Genomic DNA, 26682 nt, shown 5'->3' with positions numbered 1-26682 from the left:
CTATATACAATCTGCTCAGCTCCTCTTGCTCTACAACATGCTGCCTGCAGATAGGACACTATGTACAATCTGCTCAGCTCTTTAGCTATGGGATTTACATAAGGAAAGGGCTTGAAACCAGTTCAAGCTAACTGTGATATGTGTGCCCCCAAATTTTGCAGCTAGATTTGTCGACCCCTCCCCCATCTTTGCTGCATGAATAAAACACAAAACACAATTTGTTTTTCTTCAAAATTCAATACTCACTCCCATCCAAAACAAATAAAAAAAAAATTACAAATGTCTTCAACACAGTAAAATGTGCAAAGTAACTGAGACATAAAGGGAGGCGGCAGCATCAGCCAATGAATTTCCCTCAACGAAATGCATAAAACGTTAATATTCTACAATAAAATAAGTTTTTTATCCAACAACAGAAAAACAAAAACAAACAAAAAAAAAAACTTTAGTTGCAGCCTCTGGTAGAGCCCCCCATGCAGACAGAAGGGTAAAAAGAAAAAAAGTCAAACGTTAAAAACATAAAAGGGGAGGAGCTAGATTATGGGGGCGGGGTCAGAAGTATTTGGGCAGCTGCTTGGTTCACGAGGCATGGAATGCGAGCTGGAGCGGGACAGAGAAGGGTTCGGCCTAAATTTCCAGATAAGCGACTTTGGGATGGACAGATACTAGCTAAGAGGAGGGATATTCACTGTATGTCGCCTTCTTCTTCGGACATGGTAAAATAATATACATGGATGAAGTACTCGGTGCCCCGGACCAGACGACAGGAGTCTGAATATTGGATTCGGAAATCAGAAAAAGTAGGAAGTTTAATCCAATGTGGTTGAGGATCTCAGTCCTGGTGTGAAACCAAAACAAATGTCACTTTCTCCCGCGTAGAGTCTCATGGCGCTCCTCCGTATCTGCCGGGCGGCTGCTCGTAGCCACCGCCGCTGCCTGATCCGTAGCTCCACTGGCTCCACTGACCCTGACCCTGGGGTTGGCCGGGAGGGGGGTTGGGCGGCGCCTGTCCGTGGCCTTGATACTGGTTCCATTGCTGATTTCCATACTGGGGAAAGGGAACAAACGAGAATTATTCATTTATACGCAATTCCTCCATTCCAGAAAAATCGGATCCAACGTTAGATAATAATTTGGAAGCTTTCCTTCAGGTCTTTAACTTAAAGGAAATCGACCATCAAAATTTATCAAGATAAACCAGGGACATTACTCATAGATCCAGGCAGCGGGACTGTGGTAATCATCTTTATTTGTTATCTGTGGCCTCCTTCCTTCTAGTATCAACTATTAATTTATGCTAATGAGCCTGAAGGGCGGTGTTACCAGAGCCCCTCTGTGCTGCAGCTTCACAGGCTGTCTCCCTCTGCTTGCTATAATCGCACACAGCGGGAGGAGGAGGAAGTGCTCTTGCACGTGTAACAGCCTGTGAAGCTACAGCATGGAGGGGCTCTGATAAAGCCCTCCCGGCTAATTAGCACAATTTTAAAAGTTGATATCACAAGGAAGGAGGCCATGGATAACACATATGAGAAGTTACCACAGTCACGGTGCCGGGATCTATGAGTGCCTGTTGTTTTTAGTGGTTGCCCACCTATCTATACAGATCAAGACGTAGATTGTGTTCTTATGGTGCGATCCCCCCACCATAAGTCCAAATCAGTTCCCCCATCTGAAGAGAGCAGCGTGGTATAAGCTCTGCTCAGCTATGACTCCAGCAGTCCCATGTAAGAGGCAATTACTGTCATCATCCACAGCTTATCCATTAAAATGATAATTTGGGCGAACCCCTTGAATTTTATTTGTAGGATTTTGTGCAAAACCTCGAGGAAATGGTCAGGCATTGCCCCCGGATGGCGTCTATTATTAGGTAAAAACCATTTACATAAATTCAGCTCTTTGTACTGTTACCCGGGTGTGATCCGTGCACTTACCGGTTGCTGGTACTGCTGCCCGTAGCCGCCCTGACCGTACGAGGACTGAGATGAGGAGGAGGAGCTCTGTGGTGGCGGCTGGTTGTATCCCGGGGTGTAGCTCTGTGCTCCGCCACTGCTGTAGCTCTGATTGCTGCTGCCGCTGCTGTATCCCCCTCCAGTAGCCCCCTGGTTGTACCCGCCACTACCTTGGCTGTAACTGCTGCTGCTTCCCGGACCCTGGCTATAGCCACCCCCGCTACTACCACCCTGGTTATAGCCCCCTGAGCCTCCCTGGCTGTAGCTACCACCGCTGCCTCCTCCCTGGCTATAACTACTGCCGCTGCCTCCTCCCTGGCTGTAGCCTCCGCCGCTCCCTCCGCCTTGTCCATACTGTCCTCCACTTCCGGAGCCATAACTTCCGCCCTGGCCATATCCTCCGGAGCCGCTGTAACCTCCTTGTCCGAAGTTTGACTGTTGAGAAACAGAAGATGGAAGATGAAATATCGGCTGCACGGCCACAGATACATGGAGACGTACAGGGGAGACAGAATTACACCTACCGCTCCCTGGCCATAGCTGCTGGGTGCGCTGGGAGGAGGGGGATTCGCTGCTGAACCCCCATAACCACCTCGACTGCCAACAGGACTGTAGTTGTGCGATTGACTATCCGGACCAAAGCCGCCTCGATGTTCTGATCCATTATCTTGTGAGCCCCCAGACCACCGGCTTTGCGAGTTCCCTCCACGGCCAAATGCTGCATTTATGGACAACAACGTCACCAAATTGTATGCATTGCAATAGAAGAATATTTCTTCAAGGAACACTCCAGTCACAGTGGCTTCAGTGAATTACACCTTATGCAGGGCCTGAAGGTGGAGCAGGACTCCAGGCTCTAGGAATACAATGACAATGAGTCCTGCTCCTACCTTCAGGCCCTGCACCATGTGTGATTCAGTGAATTGCCCGTGACTGGAGTGTTCCTTTCAGATGCCCCACATGACTAGCAATACTCACAACCACGAGAGCCTCCTCCTCTGCCGTATCCACCACCAGAGTTTCCACCACGACCTTGAAACCCTCCTCTATTTCCGCCCGGTCCACCAGGTCCCCGGTTATCGAACCGCTGGAAGTCACCGGACTGGGCTTCACCTCTGCCAACTCCTCCACCACCAGGGGGCCCTCCACCCCGACCTCTGAACTTCTTTTCGGGGGGTTGTCCTGCCTTCTTCCCTTCCTCGTTATACTGTTGGATCAGCTTCTCCGCCTCCTCCTTCTGCAGCTCAATGTAGATGACCTCTTCAAGAAAGTCTCCAGGTTCTGGGAGACTAAAATTTGCTGTGGAAACACAGGGAAAAACATTGCTATACGGATATGTTACCTCAAAGGGCTGCGCCATAGACATTACGCTCCTATTCTAGGGGTAAAATAAAACAAATTGAAGCTCCCCAGCTCCAAGTTGCTCCAAGTGGGTCACAGGCCAATTAGTGGCCTCCTCAGACCATGAGATGTAAAAGGATGTGACCCTCCATTGTCCTTTGGCTGAACCCGTGATCCCTGGGCAGTTTTGGCTGAGAGTAGGTGCCGAAAACAAAAGCGGAAGATAAATAATTCTAAGTCCACTTTGTTCTTTTGGTACGTCTGACCCCACAAGATTTTCCAGAGCTCAATTATAACAATGGTCTTAACGTGGATCTAAAGGATCACATTTCTATTTCCCCCGATCCTATGAAGGGTTAATGCAGTACATGAGCTTTATGGAAAAACCCTTTCAGAACCAGCTAATACACGGACATTGCTAAATTGGTCGGTCCTGACCGATAGGAAGTCAACCAATCGTTATAATGTGGGACTTAAGTCACACGTACGTTATCCACTCAGTACAAGAGCGAGACATCCAGCACGTGCAGCCCCCATAACATTCAAATCAGGGTCTCAGCATCTCCATTTCTGTAATTGATCTTATTATTTTACATAAGGTTTAAAAGGAGGCAGCTCCAACAAGTGACACCTAGAAAATAAATGTTTTTCCCCACAACGTGTGAGATTCCTGTTCTCAAAAACACACATCGGGGCCTCTAGAACAAGTACAAAGCATCCCTGGCAATCCAGCTGTTACACTCATCTATCCTGTTGTTAGGGGTATTTGGGCCATCACCTTTCGCGCTCACCCTATAAAGCTCTGCATGATGCTGCACCTCCCTACCTCTACTCTCTCATCTCAGAGATGCTGATAAAACCCATCTCTCTAAGCAGATTTATCACATCACTAACTGCATGAAATGTCAACTCTCCCTTTACTAACCCGTCCTGTGTCCTCCTCCCATCTGTTATCCGGCAAACACCAGATATATACAAGCTCCCGGCTTCTCTGCAGTCACTTTCACCTTGGACTTTGTATATAAGATGCGGCTGATGACTGGTTCCAGTAGCAGAATTTTTATTTATAAAATTATTTTATTCTGTTCCCTTATAAAGAATGGCTGGACCATTAAACAAGCTCTAATACCTCTGTGTCACCCCCTCATCCTCATAGACTGTAAGCTCTTGTGTCACCCCCTCATCCTCATAGACTGTAAGCTCTTGTGTCACCCCCTCATCCTCATAGACTGTAAGCTCTTGTGTCACCCCCTCATCCTCATAGACTGTAAGCTCTTGTGTCACCCCCTCATCCTCATAGACTGTAAGCTCTTGTGTCACCCCCTCATCCTCATAGACTGTAAGCTCTTGTGTCCTCCCCTCATCCTCATAGACTGTAAGCTCTTGTGTCACCCCCTCATCCTCATAGACTGTAAGCTCTTGTGTCACCCCCTCATCCTCATAGACTGTAAGCTCTTGTGTCACCCCCTCATCCTCATAGACTGTAAGCTCTTGTGTCACCCCCTCATCCTCATAGACTGTAAGCTCTTGTGTCCCCCCTCATCCTCATAGACTGTAAGCTCTTGTGTCACCCCCTCATCCTCATAGACTGTAAGCTCTTGTGTCACCCCCTCATCCTCATAGACTGTAAGCTCTTGTGTCACCCCCTCATCCTCATAGACTGTAAGCTCTTGTGTCACCCCCTCATCCTCATAGACTGTAAGCTCTTGTGTCACCCCCTCATTCTCATAGACTGTAAGCTCTTGTGTCACCCCCTCATCCTCAGACTGTAAGCTCTTGTGTCCCCCCTCATCCTCATATACTGTAAGCTCTTGTGTCCCCCCTCATCCTCAGACTGTAAGCTCTTGTATCACCTCCTCATCCTCATAGACTGTAATCTCTTGTGTCCTCCCCTCATCCTCATAGACTGTAAGCTCCTGTGTCACCCCCTCATCCTCATAGACTGTAAGCTCTTGTGTCCCCCCTCATCCTCATAGACTGTAAGCTCGTGTCACCCCCTCATCCTCATAGACTGTAAGCTCTTGTGTCACCCCCTCATCCTCAGACTGGAAACTTGTGTCCCCTCACGCCTAGTGTTCCATATGGCTATTCGCTACCCAGTTTTTCACATTATATCAGTTTTTCGTGACCACATGATGCGGCAGGATTATTACCTTTCATCTCAAGCACTGCGTGGTCAGGGACGTCCTTCCCCTCCTCATCCGTGCGCTTTACAATACGATCCTTGAGGTCGTCATCCGTGGGGCAGATTATTACGGCCTTGCGATTAAACCCCTCGAATGGCCGCATCTTCCTGCGCTGGGCTGTGCCGTAGACGTTTGTCTGTGGAAGAGAAACGAGAAGTGAATATTCCGGATAAACGTTCCCAGGGTCTTAGTGTAATCCCCGCGCCCCGTCGCCCGCTCGCACCTGGTCCAGGATGTAGTTGCGTTTCCTACGGGCCGCGATCTGGATCAGTTGGTTCAAACACTTTGTGGCTTGTTGGATGAGGACATCCCAGCGGCCGGCGTAGTTACGTTGTCTCCGGAGACCCATGACCTGGAAGACACAAAGTAAATATTAGGAAGTCTCTTTGTATCCAACTATTTTCGGTGAAAGTCATTATTTCCTACAAGAATATGACATGTGGAGCCTCTCACTGTGACACAATGCAGCTACCATCTTCCTTAAAGGAATCTTCCATCTAAACCCATCATAGATCCAGGCACCGGGACTGTGGTATCTTCTTATATTTGTTATACATGTTGTCCTTCCTTCTAAAATCAGCTTTCAAAATTATACTAATGAGCCTGAAGAGCTCTGGCGGTGTCAACTGTTCCAGCTTCACAGGCTGTTACACTCTGCCACTGTGTAAGATTACAGCAAGCAGAGCGAGGTGCTCCAGCAGGGTAACAGCCTGAGAAACTGCAACAACAATGGGCTCTGGTGACACTCCCAGAGTCCTTCTGCCTCGTTAGCATAATGAGTGACTGCAGCAATATTTTTATATTGGTTATCCATGGCCTCCTTTTTTCTAAAATCAACTTTTAAAATTATGATAGTGAACCAGAAGCACTCTGGGGGTATTACCAGAGACCTTGCATGTTGCAGCTTCACAGGCTGTTACACTGTGCAGGAGGACTTCCCCCTTCCCACTGTGAGGGAGTGGGGGTACAGTTTAATAGCCTGCAGCATGGAGGGGCTCTGGTAACAAATATAATAAGATGCCACAGTCCCGGTGCCTGGATCTATGAGTAATGTCCCTGGTTTATTATCATAGAGTTTGATGGTAGATTTCTAAGGTAGAGCCTTTCCGTCTTATATTCCGGCGCCTGGAGGCTTCTGCTCCCTTACCCTCATCTTCTCCATGATGGCGTTGGTTCCCAGGATGTTATATTTCTTCCCTGGGTTTGCTGCTGAGTGCTTCATCGCCCACGTGGTCTTGCCGGCTCCGGGCAGCCCCACCATCATTAATATCTGAGATAGAATAAGACGGACACTTATAGATCCATAATGTTTGATGGGCGATTACAGACCAGAACATCCTCTGACAATCGGCACTCACCTCACACTCGCCTTTGTTCTTGGGGGGTTCTGTCCCCCGTATTTTCTCGTAGTGGGGTACATGCTGGATGAACGTGTACCCTGGTGGGCAGCTGCAGAACGGCTCCGCTCTTTGGCCAAAATTAAATTCCACGCAGCAGTTCTTTACCAAAATGTGAGGGAATAAGCCCTGGTTCCCTACAGAGCCCCGGCTGACGCGGAAAGCCGTTCCCAGATAGCGGCCGTTCTTGGAGAAGGAGATTTCGATGTCGCCCCGAGCTTCAAAGTCCTGAAAGATTGGAAATAAACAATTGGTATTATCAAAAATTATGGCCTAGTGATCCTAAAAGACGGATACCAAAAAGAGCGACCAACAGGAGACACCTCCCAGTCCATCATGCAGCAAATATCGCGGAGGCATAAGCCCCAAAATATTTCTCTGGATTCTCCCTTCCCGTCCCAAGTTTCACAATGTATTTGTAATTGAGGGGGGCTCTGTCCTCTCTCACCCCGCCCGCATTCGGGAAGAACCAGTGAAACATCCACATTAGATGCTGGTCTGCTCCAGGACTATGGAAAACCCCTGGGAAGCCGAGGCTGGAAAGAAAAGCGCATGATCCGGGTGTCGCTCCATTACAGGCAGTTTGTTCTCAAGTCGAATCTGTATTTAAGTGGAAACTGTATATTTTATCAAAATTTTTTTGTCCCAGTGACTATTGGAGTTTCAAAATTCAGGATTATGAATAAAGCTTCATTACAGACACCTTACAGCTGATCATTGCAGCCTGGGACTATAGTAACATCCAGAGAGGTCACCAGAGGTCACAGGGGGAAGTCTGTAAGTCGGGTGTCCTTAAGTAGGGGACCGACTGTACAATGCAGAAGGGTCAAGGACCCCCCCTTCATCCAATGGGTCAAAGACCCAGCTTTACCCAATGAGCGGCCTCCGTCAGCTCCTGTGTTGTACCCTGGTCCAAAGCGATTCCTCCCCCACCCCCCTCTACTCTGAGGCCCATGTCTACAACACGGCGCCACGGCAGGGTCAGTGCGTGTTCATTGAGGTTTTTCACCCTGGGGGCGTTTTTTCATATCTCCTATAAAAAGCTGCAGATGATCTAAGGCCCCAGTTCAAATCTCTGTGGATTTCAGTCTATTTCCCGAGCTAAAACCAGGAGAGGTTGAATGTACAGAACTCGTACAAGTCTTTCCTTACCTCTGTGCACTCACTGGAAAGACTTGTACCTGTTCTGTCCGCTCAACATTTCCGGGTTTTGGCTCAAAATAACTGAAGACCTAACGGAGATGTGAACAGGGGCGAATAAACACAATCACCTTTAGGCCTTGTGCACGCGGATGTTTGCGCTATACATGTGTGTGTGCATTAGGCCTGAGCTGGATATTCTCCACTACACTCTATGCAGATTATGTGATGTACAATGTATAACGTGCGACATTCCCCATCAGACGTACAATAAAGCAGCCGATGACGTCATTCTCCGCAAACGTCTCCCCGTAGTTCTCAAACTTGCTGTTGGTGGATTTCTTTGCCGTCCCCCCGTAGCCATAAGAATACATTTCCTCTCCTGTAAATTGACAAGAGAAATCGGTTTAGATATAAGATGATGAAGATCGGTCAGAATATTATGCTCTGTACAGCGCTACAGAATATGTTGGTGCTTTATAAATAAAGGAATTTTTATTATTATAGTCGCTTCAAATTGTTCAGTGCGTTGTGTCTGTGGAGCGGAGTGCGACAAAAATGATCTAACCTATACAAGTCTTGTATCCTGCATTAATAATAGCAACAGTATTGATTGAAGAAAATCTACCATCAGAATCCATCCTGAAAAATCAGGGACACTTACTCAGATCCAGGCACCGGGACTGTGGGAATCTTATTTCTGATATGCACGGAGTCTTTCCTTCTAATATCAACTTTTAAAATGAGGGTAATGAGCCTGAAAAGCTCTGGAGCCATTACTTGTTGTAGCTTCATAGGCTGTTACACTGTGCACAGTGCTGCAGGCTATTAAACTGTCCCCCCTCCCTCATAGTGGGAAGGGGAAAGTCCACCTGCATAGTGTAACAGCCTGTGAAGCTGCAGCATGCAAGGTCTCTGTTAATACCTCCAGAGTCCTTCTGGTTCACTAGCATGATTTTAAAAGTTGATTTTAGAAAGAAGGAGGCTATGGATAACAAATATAAAAATATTACTGCAGTCACTCATTATGCTAATGAGTCAGAAAGACTCTGGGGGTGTCACCAGAGTCCATCGGTGTTGCAGATTCACAGGTTGTTACACTGTGCACGAGCACCTCGCTCTGTCTGCTGTAATCTTACACAGTGGCAGAGTGCAAGAGGCTGTCACGCAACAGTTGACACCCCCAGAGCTCTTCAGGCTCATAAGCATAATTTTAAAAGTTGATTTTAGAAGGAAGGAGGCCATGGATAAGACATATAGGCAGATACCACAGTCCCGGTGCCTGCATCTATGAGTAATGTCCCTAGTTTATCAGGATGGAATTTGATGGTAGTTTTCCTTTAAGAGGAGGTAAACAAGACTCCATCGAGGTGTTCACTCACCTAACTGTGTACTGCAAGAATCCAGGGACCACCCAACGCGGACCACATGGGGGTCCGGCTCGCTGGCTGGGAGATGTCCGACAGCGATTTCTTCCTTGATCTGTAGATGACATAGGACACTATTACGATGAATGTTATAGCTCAGTCTGAGACATGTGGAGACCCCCGGGGGGGATTTATCAACTAGTCTCACCTTTATCTCAAAGCAGACCCGACCCTTGTTCACCCCGTGTGTAGCGCGGGCTCCGGACCACAGATAAGCGAACCCCTCCATGGTGAGGGGGAAACCTACAGTGCGGTCCTTGCTGAGCTTGAAGTGAAGGTCGCTGTTATCTGGAGAGATAAAGATGGAGACGACTTTTACCATCAATACAGAAGACATTCTGATCCATGAGGCCAGGACAACCAATCAATAATACTCTGAGGGGCGTCACACTCACATTTTTATGGCCATCCTATCCTATGAATAGGTCCTTATGTTCAAATTGGTGGAGGGGTCCGACATCCAGCCCCCCCCACACAGATCCTGTTCTTAGCAGGAGATACACATAGAACGGGGCAGGACAGAGACAGCTCCATTAACTGTATAGTGGCTGAACCAAATCTACCATCCATCATCCCCAAGCCTGATAAACCAGGGACATTTCTCATAGACCCAGGCACCGGGACTCTGGTAATCTTCTTATATTTCTTATCCATGGCCTCCTTCTTTCAACTATTATAATTATGCTAATGAGCAGAGGGGTTCTTAAAGGTATTTCCAGAGCCCCTCTGTGCTGCATGTTCACAGGCTGTTACACTGTTCCCTCACACAAGGGGGGAGGGGGAATGCTCCTGCACAGCATAACAGCCTGTGAAGCTACATCACAGAGGGTATAAAGCAGAATTATCGTCCAATTCGGACGTGTGTACCCAGTTGCCACTAAAATGTAACTTTTAATGATATTTATTTAAAACATAGAAGGTAGCACAATGAAGGAAAGATAGGGTACAATTCCAATAAACTAAGATTAAAATTACAGTCGATTAAGTTGAAAGAGCCTTTTTTCCTTTTTTCTCTTTAGACTAGATCGGGGGATAGGTCATCTGAGTGTTACTACAGTGTAATGATAGTATACTCCGGATTAGTTTCAGTATTTCACTGTGATCTATTTAGTGAAGGATACTTCAGTAGGTATATGTTCCCACTTTTTTATTTTTATTTATTTGGAAGCCTTTAGGGGGTATTTGTGGGGGTGTGTAGGTCCTCCCTACCCCAGGGCGAGTATCGCCCCTCTAGTGACCTTAGGCTCTGGGGGTTTGTGCGGTCCTCCTTCCCTAGATCCTTTTGCTAGATTCCGGTATATACTTCGTAGATTCTACATTTGGGTAGATAAATTAAACACTGTATTCAGTAGTTTATGCTTCGCTGACATCCCTCTTTTGCTCTACAACTATCGTGCTGCTCTAAAATCCTAACAATATAGCCCCCCCGACATGTGTCGCTGCACAAGGCAGCGTCCTCAGGGGTGCCGGGACTATAATGCGGCACACCGCGTGAGTCACTGTTTTTTATAACTTCTCATTATGACGTAATAAGAGGGGGCCCGTTCCTCATACCCAATCGGTGGGCTCTATTCCAGAGGCTAAAGGTGGCCGAGGGTTGTGATAGCCGATAGCCAATGGCAATCGGGGGCTGTTTCCCCTGTTATCCAATCAGCATGAAGCCGCAATGTGACATCACTAAGGCTGGCCATTTACCGCGCATGTCAGTTTTTCTTAGTGTTAATCACTTTTAGCTTAGTGCGCATGCGCGTGGGCTCCATAACTGGAGTCCTGCGCATGTCTGCCTGTCTTAGTCCGCATTTCCACTGCGCATGCGCATCAACTTAGAGCTCCGTGCGCTCAGTTCCCTCTCCCCGCGCGTGCGTGTGGACTTAGGGTTTCGTGAGCTCAATTCTCTATGCGCATGTCTGCGGACTTAGGTGATTTTTCACTCTATCTCCCATGTTTCTTATTTCCCACAAAGGTTGAAGGTGGACCCAGGTAAGTATGCAATTTCTACTGGTTAGGGGTTATCTGTTGGTCATAAGGAACATAGGAGTATTGAAATGGGCATGCTGTTTCTGCTGGCTCGTGATTGTCTATTGGTATTAGGGGATATAAGGATATTAGATAGTGACATATCTGTAATTAGTTTGCGGTCCTAATCTCTCTAGGGGGCCTCCATTTATAGGTCTATATTTACAGTGGTGTGTCTAATTTTACATATTTAAAATTTTGAGTGGTGTGCCTCTTAAATTGGAATGTACTTAGTCTTAAAAATTCATGTTTATTATGATTTATTCAGAGAAAATTCCTTTACTAATGAGATTTATTCACAAGAAAGCTGCATAGGTGAATCCCTCATTTAGGCCTTTCGGACTCAGAGTTCCCAGCCTGTAAATCCATTTTGCTTCTAGCTGGAGGAGGTCTCGATCAAGGTCGCCCCCTCTTATGCCTGTTCTTAGGTGGTCAATACCCCAAAATCGAAGTTGCTCGAGGTCCCCATTGTGTGTGGACTTCATGTGTTTAGAGAGGGTTGTATCTTTCTTTGTTCTTACTGTGCTGAGGTGGGAGGAGACTCTTTTTCTTAGCTCCTGTATTGTTTTCCCTATGTACATCTTTGGACATCTACATTGTGCCACATATATCACCCCTGTTTTACAATTAATGAAATGTCTAATCTGGTAGATTCGGGTGTTATCTGGATTGGAGAATTCTTTTTTCCGAGACATATATTTGCAGAGGGAACAATCCCCACATGGGAAGGACCCGGTTGTTCGGGGTGGCAGCCATGTCCGTGGGGACGGGCCTTTCTCTGCAAAGTGGCTATGTACCAGAAGATCTTTCAGGTTCTTCCCTCTTCGATACGTTATCGATGGGTGTTTTGTTAGGGCGGGTTGGATGTCATTATCGGCCATCAGAAGCGGCCAGTATTTTTGGAAGATATCTATTACTTCCTGTGAGTAGCCGTCGAAGGTGCCTATACATCTTAATGGTCCCTGCTGTTCTTGCTTTTTTTCGCTTTTTAGTAGGGTTTCACGGGCTGTCCCTCTCGCTTTTTGGTAGGCTCTATGCAGAGCCTTCTTGGGGTACCCTCTAGCTAAAAAGCGTGTGTACAATTCTCCACACTCCTTTTCAAATTCTACGTCTGTTGAACAATTCCTCCTCGCCCGGAGGTACTGTCCCACCGGGATACCTCTTCTGAGGGGAATTGGGTGCCAGCTTTTCCAGCTCAGCAGGTTATTGGTTGAGGTCTCTTTTCTATATATTGAGGTCTGTAAGGAGCCCTGTTCGTCTATTCTGATGTTAAGGTCTAGAAAGCAGATATGGTCCTGGTGTATTTCTGAGGTAAAGTGCATTCCTATTAGGTTAGTGTTCAGGCAATCGACTCTGAGTCCGAAAGGCCTAAATGAGGGATTCACCTATGCAGCTTTCTTGTGAATAAATCTCATTAGTAAAGGAATTTTCTCTGAATAAATCATAATAAACATGAATTTTTAAGACTAAGTACATTCCAATTTAAGAGGCACACCACTCAAAATTTTAAATATGTAAAATTAGACACACCACTGTAAATATAGACCTATAAATGGAGGCCCCCTAGAGAGATTAGGACCGCAAACTAATTACAGATATGTCACTATCTAATATCCTTATATCCCCTAATACCAATAGACAATCACGAGCCAGCAGAAACAGCATGCCCATTTCAATACTCCTATGTTCCTTATGACCAACAGATAACCCCTAACCAGTAGAAATTGCATACTTACCTGGGTCCACCTTCAACCTTTGTGGGAAATAAGAAACATGGGAGATAGAGTGAAAAATCACCTAAGTCCGCAGACATGCGCATAGAGAATTGAGCTCACGAAACCCTAAGTCCACACGCACGCGCGGGGAGAGGGAACTGAGCGCACGGAGCTCTAAGTTGATGCGCATGCGCAGTGGAAATGCGGACTAAGACAGGCAGACATGCGCAGGACTCCAGTTATGGAGCCCACGCGCATGCGCACTAAGCTAAAAGTGATTAACACTAAGAAAAACTGACATGCGCGGTAAATGGCCAGCCTTAGTGATGTCACATTGCGGCTTCATGCTGATTGGATAACAGGGGAAACAGCCCCCGATTGCCATTGGCTATCGGCTATCACAACCCTCGGCCACCTTTAGCCTCTGGAATAGAGCCCACCGATTGGGTATGAGGAACGGGCCCCCTCTTATTACGTCATAATGAGAAGTTATAAAAAACAGTGACTCACGCGGTGTGCCGCATTATAGTCCCGGCACCCCTGAGGACGCTGCCTTGTGCAGCGACACATGTCGGGGGGGGCTATATTGTTAGGATTTTAGAGCAGCACGATAGTTGTAGAGCAAAAGAGGGATGTCAGCGAAGCATAAACTACTGAATACAGTGTTTAATTTATCTACCCAAATGTAGAATCTACGAAGTATATACCGGAATCTAGCAAAAGGATCTAGGGAAGGAGGACCGCACAAACCCCCAGAGCCTAAGGTCACTAGAGGGGCGATACTCGCCCTGGGGTAGGGAGGACCTACACACCCCCACAAATACCCCCTAAAGGCTTCCAAATAAATAAAAATAAAAAAGTGGGAACATATACCTACTGAAGTATCCTTCACTAAATAGATCACAGTGAAATACTGAAACTAATCCGGAGTATACTATCATTACACTGTAGTAACACTCAGATGACCTATCCCCCGATCTAGTCTAAAGAGAAAAAAGGAAAAAAGGCTCTTTCAACTTAATCGACTGTAATTTTAATCTTAGTTTATTGGAATTGTACCCTATCTTTCCTTCATTGTGCTACCTTCTATGTTTTAAATAAATATCATTAAAAGTTACATTTTAGTGGCAACTGGGTACACACGTCCGAATTGGACGATAATTCTGCTTTATACCAAAACGTACTTAAAGTACCCAGCCGCGAGTCGGTCACAATTCACAGAACTCTATTCCTTGTATATAGTTACATCACAGAGGGGGCCCTGAGAACCACCCAAATAGACTTATTAGCATAATAATAAAAGTTGATTTTAGGAGGAGGGAGGCCATGGATAACAAATACAAGAAGATCCCACAGTCCCGGTCCCTGGATCTATGAGTAATATCCCTGGTTTATCAGGATGGGTTTTGATATAATGAGAGATAATCTACAGTAACCGGGTCTCACAACTACACATAGACCAGCGCTGTCTGCGTCCTGACCCATGCTCTGTCATTCAGAGTGCTGGGACCCCAACAATGTGAGTGAGGAGCTTCTCTAAAGGGGCTATACAGTGTGTGTATTGGGTAACTTACCTCTATACATCTATTAATAGTTACTTTACATATCCGGAAAGCACTTACAGTTATCCAAGACGACATAATCCTCGTCAAACGCGTCGTCCTCATCGTCACCACCGCGACCCTGCGGGGACTTCCCCCTGCACAACAGAGATGTGTATCAGACCTTGTGTCCGTGGGTGTAATGATCAGCTATAGGGGGTCCCTACAATCACCCTCCCTGTACCTCCTGTCATCTCGGTGCTCGTAGAAGCCTCGGCCGCGCTCTTCATACGGTCTTTTACGATTCTGGAAAGGCTGTGGGGGTCCTCCAGCGCTGGGACCTCTGTGCCCCGGATCGGGTTCCTCTTGTTTAAATTCCGTTTTTAGACCTTGAAGAAAACAATATACATTATTACAATGGAGACAGGTAAGTGATCCCCTGTAACTAGTGCGCGGCACAGGCTTCAGTCTTATGGTCTAGTCCACAGTGTGAAACTTGGTCTGACCCGACCCAACGTGTTATACGTACAGGATGACACAAAGGTCCAGTGTCATGCGGTGAAATAGCCCTTCTGCCCCTGTTTGGGTGTCACCATCTGCAATAGGGTCTCCAGAAGGTAAGAAATGTGATAACCAGTAGCCAATTGTGTCACAGCCACAGAAAAGGGGGCATTATATCAGCCCTTTATCTTTACCCCCCCCCCCCCCCCCTTTAATGAGGCTGTGGGCCGGATTAGACACATGGGCCATGTATTGACAGCCCTGATATTAAAGGGGTTCTCAGGAGGTGGAAAAACATGGCTGCAGGCTTCCAAAAACAGCGCCACACCCGACCATGGTTACTGCCAGTACTGCAGCTCAGCTGTATAGAAATGAATGGAGCTTAGTTGCAATACCACACACTACCCATGGTCAGGTGAGGCGCTGTTTTTGGAAGACTGCAGCCATGTTTTTCCACCTCCAGAGAACCCCTTTAAGGAACGGGCAGCCACCCGAGACAAAACAGACTTTGGGAGCCGTAATACACTACAGCTAGCAGTGGTGATCCTCAGCTGATCCCTCATTGCTCTCCGGGCCCTGAACCGCAGCAATGACTCCCGGAGCTTCAGTGCGGCGGCCAATGGCCTCAGTCCAGTATAGAGAGGGGCAGGGGGGCACGGTCGGGCGTACTACAGCAGTCTAAGTCTGCATTTGGGTGGCTGGACATCCCCTTTACAGCTGGTAATGCAGGAGGGGGTGTGACTACACAAGGATACATCAGGCCTCTCCAAATGCGAAGCAGAAAGCCCCCCTGACTAGAATGACGGGCGAGGGGCACTCAATATTTCGAAATGGGAAAAAAATAACTACAAGTCCCAGCATGCCCCGAGAGCTGCCCCGTGCCAGGACCTGCACACACATTACCGATGTTATGTGGAGGCGGCGCTGGTTCCATGGATCGTCTATCAAAATACGGGTCTCGTTCTTGTTTAATCGGATCCATCCTGTGAGGAGGTGGGTAGCCGCCGCCGCCGCCGCCCGGGGGGCCGTAGTGATCCGGCTCGTGGTGCCCATAATCTGGAAGAAGAGAAGGAAGACGTCAGATCAGAGTCTATGTGCACCAATAGCAGATTCCGATTTAAAGGGGTAGATCCAAGTTGTAATGTTATCCTGTACGTTACCGGTGCAGCCCTCTCCCTCTCTCTATACGGCTGAGATGCCATATTATTTTTTTAGAAGAAAGCAGCCATCTTTTCCTACCTGTGTACAACCCCTTTAAAACTTGGGCCATCCCCTTTAAGCAGCACAGGGAAGGGCTAACAGCCGGAGATCCATAGGTTCTAGCAGATACTTCATACACAGCAGAGGGTCCGGAGGTTTGGGTAGAATGGGGGGAGTCCTGGCCTATTGGGGGGTGACTTATGACCCCACTGGACACTTACCACTTATCCAATGCTGGTGACCTTACAAAATCTGAGTATTGGACAGGACTGCTCAGGGGGTCTTAAAGGGAATAACAATCTCATTGATGAGGGTCTCCACAGAACAGGATATCCTGAATTCCCATTCTGTGTAATGGGTTCAGGCTGTGCACAGCGCTCAGGTATCTCCATATTAGTCCCATTAGTGACCCCCATCCTCATGATCTGTGGGTGTCCCAGCTCTCAGATCAGACTGGTATCCCCTAGGGATAAATATCAGACTTGATACAACCATTTAAAGGGGTTGAACATCAAATTTAGGAGTCTTAAAGGCATTTCCCATTGAAAGGGACAGATCACACAGCGCAGGGAGGGGTCGTGCACATTCATCTCTGTGACACCCTGACCCCATAGATTAGAGCATCATGACATCAGATCTGTATATACGGTATACACACACTGTACATCCCCTTTAAGTAGAAAATCCCCGTATGAAGTGACCAGGCGCCATATTCCTCCCCGACTCCTTCTCCTTCACTTATTCTCACTGCAAATCTCAGTGAAAACGCAAGATGTTACACCCCCACCCCCGATCATGTGAGACAACCGCAAAGGGAACCGCAGTAGTGTGCACGGGGCATTGTTCTCCCCTGCAGTCTCCGCACTCCCCATAGAAGCCGCGCACAGACATGAACAATCGCACCAGATGTGCCCAGCGCTTACATCGGCCTTCCCCGTCCCTGCGGAAATCCCTAGGGGGCCCCGAAGCGTATCCGCCGCGATGGAAGTGATCCCCCATCCTCTCAGCTCAGCCGCGCGGGTATCACAGGAGGGCGGACAAAATGGCGACGCCTGCCTCCCCCTCCGCTCTCTTCGCCGTCCGCTCACCAGCCACGCCCTCTAGTGACAAATCACACCACCGCGGCAATCCTAACCAATAGAATCCCTCATCCTTTGCCTTCTCATCCGGTGATTGGTAGGCAACAAAATGGGCGGTAGTAGAACCTACCAATTACATGAGCGGAAACTGTCTCCTATGACAACAGGGAGAACGGATAGGTTAGCGCGCCGGCCATGTTTGTCTACCCAAGACTGTGCGTGCTTCACTCCAAGAGGAGGTCATGAAGAATGTCAGCCATCTTAGTACACCCAGTATTGCTCATCCCGGTCCTATTATATAATGAAGGCGTAATTGAATACAGCACATAAAAACATAATAAAAAATACTGTCACACACTGCGTTTACGAGGATCATTTTAGTCCTTATACTCAGTTGGTTAAGTATAGATCACAGGCACCAATCTTTGTCATGGATAAACATATTGCGCCATTTTTCCTCCATTAAGAAAGAAAAATTGTAATTTTATTGGTCATAAAAGAAAATTTGTGTCTGAAATAGTGGAAAGAGGGGAAAAATTTTTTAGCAGATAATGGTAGTCTTGGAAATGTCCAATTTTATTTCATAAACACAATTATTTTCCTGATTAATCAGTATTTAGCAAAGGAACAGTAATGGAGGTGCGCTAGGCCCCTTGTCGGCTCCTCTGGTCCTCAGTGCAGCCTTACTCCACACCCCACACAGTATGATTTCCCCCTCACATTGTGTCCCCCCAGCTCTGTCACATTGTTGCCCGTCTAATATTGTGCACCCTGCTCCCCCTCGTGTTAAAGCCCCCTCCCTCTAGCAACTCCTCCTGATATAGTCACTCCCAGCAGCTCCCCATTTATTTTGCCCCCACCCCCCCAGAAGATTTCTCCATTATTTTGCCCCACCCCCAGCATCTTTCCCTCTTATTTTGCCCCTACACCCCAACAGCTTTCTCTCTTATTTTGCCTACCCCAGCACCTCTCCCTCGCATTGTACATTACTCTTACTGTGACCCCCAGCAGATCCCCCTCATATTGTGTCCTCCCACGCAGCTTCCCTTCTTATTTGCCCCAGCCACTCCCCCCTCTAATTTTGCCCCTTTCAGCAGCCCCTTCTTATTTTGTTCCCCACCAGCGCCTCACCCTCATATAGTGCACCTCCAGCAGCTCCCCCTCTAATAGTAACATAATAAACACATGCTGTATACTCACCATTCCCCTGCAGCAGCTCCTCTCTCCTTGCGCCGCGTACCAGCGGAAGATATCATCACATCGTCAGCAGAAGCAGAGGCACAGGAATAGTGCAGGGAGCTGCCGGCTTGACGTCCAGTGGCTCTCCTGGCACATAGCCCCCACGAGGCTGAACAGTGGCTGGATGGAAATCCTTCAAAGTAGGGTGGGTCGTCTGGGTGGCCATGGGCCCTCTAGAAGGTTTGGGCCAGACCAGAGTTTGACTGAAGCAGAAGCAGGTCCCTGAGGAAGGTGGTGGAGAAGTCACTGGCTGCTCGGAAAATAATCAATTGTATTTGTATCTTTAACGGGAACCTGCCATTTTACCCCATTACCTGCCCCATCCTGTAGGTTATGAAATGTCCTTTATACAATTTCCTCTTTTCTGTGAAATCTCCCCTCTGTACCTACAAAAATCTCTTCCGCTGTCTTGTGAAAATGAGCAGAGAAGAGTCATATTTTGCCTTGGGTGAGTCAAGTTTAGAGACTACAGCTCTATCTTTGTTCTATAGCACCTGGAAAACTACTTTTGGTGTCATATCTTATCTTTTAGATCTTATCAGGCCTGTGGTGTGATCTATATGCTGTGACAGCCTGTCATATGTTGTTATTGGTTGTCAATTGTACATTCAGTCTGCAATGATATGTTCATGCTCATGTTATGCATGCTGCCACCTAGTGGTCAAAGTTTTTATTGTTTGATAATTTGCTTGCTGTATCTTTAAAGGACACCTGTCATCAGGTCTCTGCCACTAGTCCTGTCACCTCTACCTGTTGGAGCAGCTCACAATGATCCCATCCCAGCCTTTATCTAGTTATTTCATACATTATTCACTGTAAAATCATCTATTCTTTATCATGTAAATGAGGCTGGTCACATGGTCAGAGGCAGTGATGTCACTCCTGTTCCCCCTCCCCTCTCCTACCCCTGCTCATGTCTGTGTGTGATGTATAGTAAAGCATTGCTAGTGTGTGTGCTGCATCTGCAGACATGCTGCATCCTCCTAATACACAGAGACACAGACATCAGCTACACAAGTACCTGACCTGTTCTGCTGTAACATGGCTGCCTGGAGCTGTTGTATCTCTCCTATACACACACACAGGCTGCAGGGGGCGCCAGCACCAGGGAGCACATCATTATACAGCCTCACATCATTATACAGGTTGTCAGTCAAGCACTGGGGGTGTGGCTGTGCCTCCCACTCATGAATAGAGTGGACAGCTTGAATATGCTAATGCTTCATTGGACATTTCACAGGTCATTTGCATACAGCTTTAGGACCTCATTGCTTAGGTTTACAGGCATGTAGAGGGACAATGAAGGGATAGAGGCAATGCTCTCTAATGGCAGAATATGAAAATATATTTAGATTAGGGGGGTTATTTTGCATGACGGGTTCTCTTTAAGCTAGCTATCCCATCATGCACTGTTGCCCAGTTTCTCCTCCTCTTTCTGTGACATCACTTCCTCCTTCTTCATGCTGTCCTCCATTTGTGACTGTAGCAGACATGTTCATCCTCACTGTGCAGTAGCAATGTGTTGTGACCTCATGTCATTTCTAAGGTAAAGCTATTACACTGAACCTAAAGCACATCCATTGCACCTCCCTTCATGCACATGGCCACGCTGTGGAATGAATGTCAGTGAGTTCTTCTATCTACCATCCAGTTTATACGGAGACTGCACTCACAACCTATCAGGGTCTTCTCCAGCGTATATCTGTGGCAGAATAATCTACAAACCGGCAGGTTAAAGTATAATGCCCCATTCCCACTACCCTATGGGGGACGTATTCATGGCCGCAAATTTGCGGTCATCCCTCCTCCTCTCCATGGCGCTGGATGTATGCCCATCCGGTCGTAGCCATGGGGGCATACATTTGTATAAATGCGCCCTAACTCTGATTTCATAATGATTTTTAACAAATTGTCTTATATTGCCCATATTGTGCTGCTTTTCTTTCCAGTGTTATGGAATTTTTCTGTTATGAAATTTCTTCTCAAAAATCTTTCTCTACAGCTGCATGTGCCATGAATGTGAGTTATATTTAGGATGCCCACAGTTCTGATGATGCCTTTCATTTGCTCATTAAAGGGCACCTACCACCCCGATTCTACCTATAAAGGTAGAAGGGGTGGTAGGTGGATGAATGGGACGTGAGGATAGCCCTTTTTTGGGCTAATCCTCACGTCCCGGGTGTCTTTTAGAAAACTTTATTGCAGGCATATGTAAATTTTTTCATGCGGCTACTGGGGCGTGGAGTAGCCGGACACGAGGCTACTAGTCGCAGCTACTCCACGCCCCAGTAGCCACGTTACTCCGCCTACCAGGTATTCTTTGGCGCGCAGCACCTCACAGCTGGTCCTGGTCCCCTGCGTTCTGCGCCTTCGGCTGCACGGCCGCGGCTCCGGGGCCGGAGCTACTGCGCATGCGCAGAAGGCGGCAGATGCTTGGGGACTCGTACGAGGGCGCACAGCTACGAGGAGCTGCGCGCCGAAGAAGCCGCAGAAAAAAATGTACATATGCCTGCAATAAAGTTTTCTAAAAGACAACCGGGACGTGAGGATTAGCCCAAAAAAGGGCTATCCTATTCATCCACCTACCACCCCTTCTACCTTTATAGGTAGAATCGGGGTGGTAGGTGCCCTTTGGGTAATTTAGCAGTAAATCCAGTCAGGTTCTTACCCTTAAATCCACTGAACACTGCAAAGAGTACATACAGGATGTATGCAGTGAGTAGCCTGGCAGCTAACATTACATGCAATAACTAGTAGAAACCAGCAGTGAAATAGTTACATGAAGAGTATAGTTTGTGCTGTGTGAGCATTCAAAGAAACCTACCAGTTGATTTGATGCATTATGAAGCAAACATACCGTGAGAATGCTGTAGCTACACTGATGCAGAAACATATCTTGTTTAATCCCTGAGCCGGATGCTAAAAAAACAATTCTAAAATGAAAATAATGAAGCTCTCTCGCTCCTTTGGCTGAGCTCAGCGCTTTTCCTAGCACATTAGTTATGCACTGCTCCAGAGAATGATGCAATCCATGGGTTGTGCCAGAAGGCAGAATAATCAATTGCTGCACCATCCCCCCAGCTGCAGTGTATGAGTGATCCAGCTCAGGGTGATTAGTCCTGTCTGGACTGTTCAGAAAGCTTGTATGTAATGTGGATCCAGCTTTCCCAAGGTCCTGAATTCTATAATAGTTTTTTTGAGCAAAACTACTTGGTTCAGAGATTAAACAAGATATGTTTCTGCATCAGTATTGCTACAGCATTCTATGTTTGCTTCATAAAGCATCAAATCAAATGGTAGGTTTCCCTTAAGGGTTAAAGGTATTGTAAAAAGTGTCTGAAGAGTAGAAGGTGGGGAGGGGGCTGCAGAGTAATGTATGACACTAGTGACAGACAGTCAGGTCATCTCACTATAAAGAGCCGGCTCTTCTGGCTCCTGTGCAGCTCCCTATGTAATTAGATAGGGAGAGGTTTTGAGGCAGTCAGACGCTCCAATTTTAACTCTTTATTTTGGTCTAAGCCTTTTTTTGCAAAGAAATTAAGACTTTTTATTAATGTAACAGAAACAGATGTAGTAAAGCCTGTCATCCTGCACAATCCTCTTCCAGCAGCAGCAATGATACTGGCAATAGTGAACAAGAGCGCCCTCTAGCGGTGTCTTTATGTTGTTACAGTAATTTAAGAGAAAGTATTGAAAATGATCCAAAAATTTATATCGGAAAAAGATATTAAAGCAATTCATCAATAAGTAGAGATCTCCTGTACTGTGATATTACAGAGAAATCATTGTCCTTGTGCAGTGACATCACTGTGTGTATTATCCTGTACTGTGACATCACTGTGTGTATTATCCCTGTACTGTGACATCACTGTGTGTATTATCTCTGTACTGTGACATCACTGTGTGCATTATCCCTGTACTGTGACATCACTGTGTGTATTATCCCTGTACTGTGACATCACTGTGTGTATTATCTCTGTACTGTGACATCACTGTGTGTATTATCCCTGTACTGTGACATCACTGTGTGTATTATCCCTGTACTGTGACATCACTGTGTGTATTATCCCTGTACTGTGACATCACTGTGTGTATTACCCCTGTACTGTGACATCACTGTGTGTATTATCCCTGTACTGTGACATCACTGTGTGTATTATCCCTGTACTGTGACATCACTGTGTGTATTATCCCTGTACTGTGACATCACTGTGTGTATTATCCCTGTTCTGTGACATCACTGTGTGTATTACCCCTGTACTGTGACATCACTGTGTGTATTATCCCTGTACTGTGACATCACTGTGTGTATTATCCCTGTACTGTGACATCACTGTGTGTATTATCTCTGTACTGTGACATCACTGTGTGCATTATCCCTGTACTGTGACATCACTGTGTGTATTATCCCTGTACTGTGACATCACTGTGTGTATTATCCCTGTACTGTGACATCACTGTGTGTATTATCCCTGTACTGTGACATCACTGTGTGTATTATCCCTGTACTGTGACATCGCTGTGTGTATTATCCCTGTACTGTGACATCGCTGTGTGTATTATCTCTGTACTGTGACATCGCTGTGTGTATTATCCCTGTACTGTGACATCGCTGTGTGTATTATCCCTGTACTGTGACATCACTGTGTGTATTATCTCTGTACTGTGACATCACTGTGTGTATTATCCCTGTACTGTGACATCGCTGTGTGTATTATCCCTGTACTGTGACATCGCTGTGTGTATTATCCCTGTACTGTGACATCACTGTGTGTATTATCCCTGTACTGTGACATCACTGTGTGTATTATCCCTGTACTGTGACATCACTGTGTGTATTATCCCTGTACTGTGACATCACTGTGTGTAATATCCCTGTACTGTGACATCACTGTGTGTAATATCCCTGTACTGTGACATCACTGTGTGTATTATCCCTGTACTGTGACATCACTGTGTGTATTATCCCTGTACTGTGACATCACTGTGTGTATTATCCCTGTACTGTGACATCACTGTGTGTAATATCCCTGTACTGTGACATCACTGTGTGTAATATCCCTGTACTGTGACATCACTGTGTGTATTATCCCTGTACTGTGACATCACTGTGTATTATCCCTGTACTGTGACATCACTATGTGTATTATCCCTGTACTGTGACATCACTGTGTATTATCCCTGTACTGTGACATCACTGTGTGTATTATCCCTGTACTGTGACATCACTATGTGTATTATCCCTGTACTGTGACATCACTGTGTGTATTATCCCTGTACTGTGACATCGCTGTGTGTATTATCTCTGTACTGTGACATCACTGTGTGTATGATCCCCTGTACTGTGACATCACTGAGTGTATGATCCCCTGTACTGTGACATCACTGAGTGTATGATCCCTGTACTGTGACATCACTGAGTGTATGATCCCCTGTACTGTGACATTACTGAGTGTATGATCCCTGTACTGTGACATCACTGAGTGTATGATCCCCTGTACTGTGACATCACTGAGTGTATGATCCCCTGTACTGTGACATCACTGTGTGTAATATCCCTGTACTGTGACATCACTGTGTGTATTATCCCTGTACTGTGACATCACTGTGTGTATTATCCCTGTACTGTGACATCACTGTGTGTATTATCCCTGTACTGTGACATCACTGTGTGTAATATCCCTGTACTGTGACATCACTGTGTGTAATATCCCTGTACTGTGACATCACTGTGTGTATTATCCCTGTACTGTGACATCACTGTGTATTATCCCTGTACTGTGACATCACTATGTGTATTATCCCTGTACTGTGACATCACTGTGTATTATCCCTGTACTGTGACATCACTGTGTGTATTATCCCTGTACTGTGACATCACTATGTGTATTATCCCTGTACTGTGACATCACTGTGTGTATTATCCCTGTACTGTGACATCGCTGTGTGTATTATCTCTGTACTGTGACATCACTGAGTGTATGATCCCCTGTACTGTGACATCACTGAGTGTATGATCCCTGTACTGTGACATCACTGAGTGTATGATCCCCTGTACTGTGACATCACTGAGTGTATGATCCCTGTACTGTGACATCACTGAGTGTATGATCCCCTGTACTGTGACATCACTGAGTGTATGATCCCCTGTACTGTGACATCACTGTGTGTATTATCTCTGTACTGTGACATCACTGAGTGTATGATCCCCTGTACTGTGACATCACTGAGTGTATGGTCCCCTGTACTGTGACATCACTGAGTGTACTATCCCTGTACTGTGACATCACTGTGTGTATTATCCCTGTACTGTGACATCACTGTGTGTATTATCCCTGTACTGTGACATCACTGTGTGTATTATCCCTGTACTGTGACATCACTGTGTGTATTATCTCTGTACTGTGACATCACTGTGCGTATTATCCCTGTACTGTGACATCACTGTGTGTATTATCTCTGTACTGTGACATCGCTGTGTGTATGATCCCTGTACTGTGACATCACTGTGTATATTATCCCTGTACTGTGACATCACTGTGTGTATTATCTCTGTACTGTGACATCACTGTGTGTATTATCCCTGTACCGTGACATCACTGTGTGTATTATCCCTGTACTGTGACATCACTGTGTGTATTACCCCTGTACTGTGACATCACTGTGTGTATTATCCCTGTACTGTGACATCACTGTGTGTATTATCTCTGTACTGTGACATCGCTGTGTGTATTATCTCTGTACTGTGACATCACTGTGTGTATTATCCCTGTACTGTGACATCACTGAGTGTACTATCCCTGTACTGTGACATCACTGAGTGTATTATCCCTGTACTGTGACATCACTGAGTGTACTATCCCTGTACTGTGACATCACTGAGTGTATGATCCCCTGTCCCCTGCGTTGTTCTGGTTACATGTTGCGCTCATAGACTGTTACATTGTACAAACTCACTTTTCATATTGTTTATTTTTCACTTACAATCATGAGAAAATCCTCAGTTTATGATTTCATATTCGCTTATAAATCATTTGCATTGGAACAAATATCAAGGTGACAGATTTATTTTGCATTCATTCCATATGATCCCCTAATAGTAAGACAATGTGGAGAGACATAGGACAAGAACGAGAATAAGAATATGGTAGTATGTGTGATGCTGATAGTATGTATGATGCTGATGGTATGTATGATACTGATAGTATGTATGATGCTGATGGTATGTATGATACTGATAGTATGTATGATGCTGATATCATGTATGATACTGATATCATGTATGATGCTGATAGTATGTATGATGCTGATATCATGTATGATGCTGATAGTATGTATGATGCTGATGGTATGTATGATACTGATAGTGTGTATGATGCTGATATCATGTATGATGCTGATAGTATGTATGATGCTGATGGTATGTATGATGCTGATAGTATGTATGATGCTGATATCATGTGTGATGCTGATAGTGTGTATGATGCTGATATCATGTATGATGCTGATAGTATGTATGATGCTGATGGTATGTATGATACTGATAGTATGTATGATGCTGATATCATGTATGATACTGATATCATGTATGATGCTGATAGTATGTATGATGCTGATATCATGTGTGATGCTGATAGTGTGTATGATGCTGATATCATGTATGATGCTGATAGTATGTATGATGCTGATGGTATGTATGATACTGATAGTATGTATGATGCTGATATCATGTATGATACTGATATCATGTATGATGCTGATAGTATGTGTGATGCTGATAGTATGTATGATGCTGATATCATGTATGATGCTGATAGTATGTATGATACTGATAGTATGTATGATGCTGATATCATGTATGATGCTGATATCATGTATGATGCTGATAGCATGTATGATGCTGATAGTATGTATGATGCTGATAGCATGTATGATGCTGATAGCATGTATG

At 46.0% G+C, this 26682-nt stretch overlaps 1 protein-coding gene across 1 annotated transcript; it reads right to left on the bottom strand.

Annotated features, from left to right (window-relative positions):
- Window positions 1–225: 225 nt before the first annotated feature.
- HNRNPUL1 (heterogeneous nuclear ribonucleoprotein U like 1) lies at window positions 226–17512 on the bottom strand. Its single transcript, XM_072125960.1, has 15 exons — window positions 17337–17512; window positions 16117–16269; window positions 14957–15101; window positions 14794–14870; window positions 9589–9728; window positions 9396–9495; window positions 8283–8395; window positions 6835–7101; window positions 6624–6746; window positions 5700–5828; window positions 5444–5612; window positions 2928–3248; window positions 2474–2667; window positions 1932–2384; window positions 226–1048 (listed from the first exon to the last, which is right to left on the bottom strand). The coding sequence occupies exons 1-15, from the start codon at window positions 17410–17412 to the stop codon at window positions 884–886; spliced, it is 2625 nt and encodes an 874-aa protein (XP_071982061.1). The 5' UTR covers window positions 17413–17512; the 3' UTR covers window positions 226–883.
- Between the last annotated feature and the right edge of the window lie 9170 nt (window positions 17513–26682).

Source organism: Engystomops pustulosus, chromosome 9 (genome assembly GCF_040894005.1).
Source record: "Engystomops pustulosus chromosome 9, aEngPut4.maternal, whole genome shotgun sequence".
Classification (NCBI taxonomy): Eukaryota; Metazoa; Chordata; class Amphibia; order Anura; family Leptodactylidae; genus Engystomops; species Engystomops pustulosus.
This window is presented reverse-complemented; position numbering and strand designations above follow the sequence as displayed.

What these genes read in the sequence shown, in the direction of transcription:
- HNRNPUL1 (XM_072125960.1), bottom strand. Translation starts at nt 17,412, where the DNA reads ATGGGGGATCACTTCCATCGCGGCGGATACGCTTCGGGGCCCCCTAGG. An exon ending in GAGCACCGAGATGACAGGAG is followed by an intron (nt 14,871 to 14,956) that starts GTACAGGGAGGG and finishes TCTGTTGTGCAG; the next exon opens with GGGGAAGTCCCCGCAGGGTC. An exon ending in TTATGTCGTCTTGGATAACT is followed by an intron (nt 9,729 to 14,793) that starts GTAAGTGCTTTC and finishes TTATCTCTCCAG; the next exon opens with ATAACAGCGACCTTCACTTC.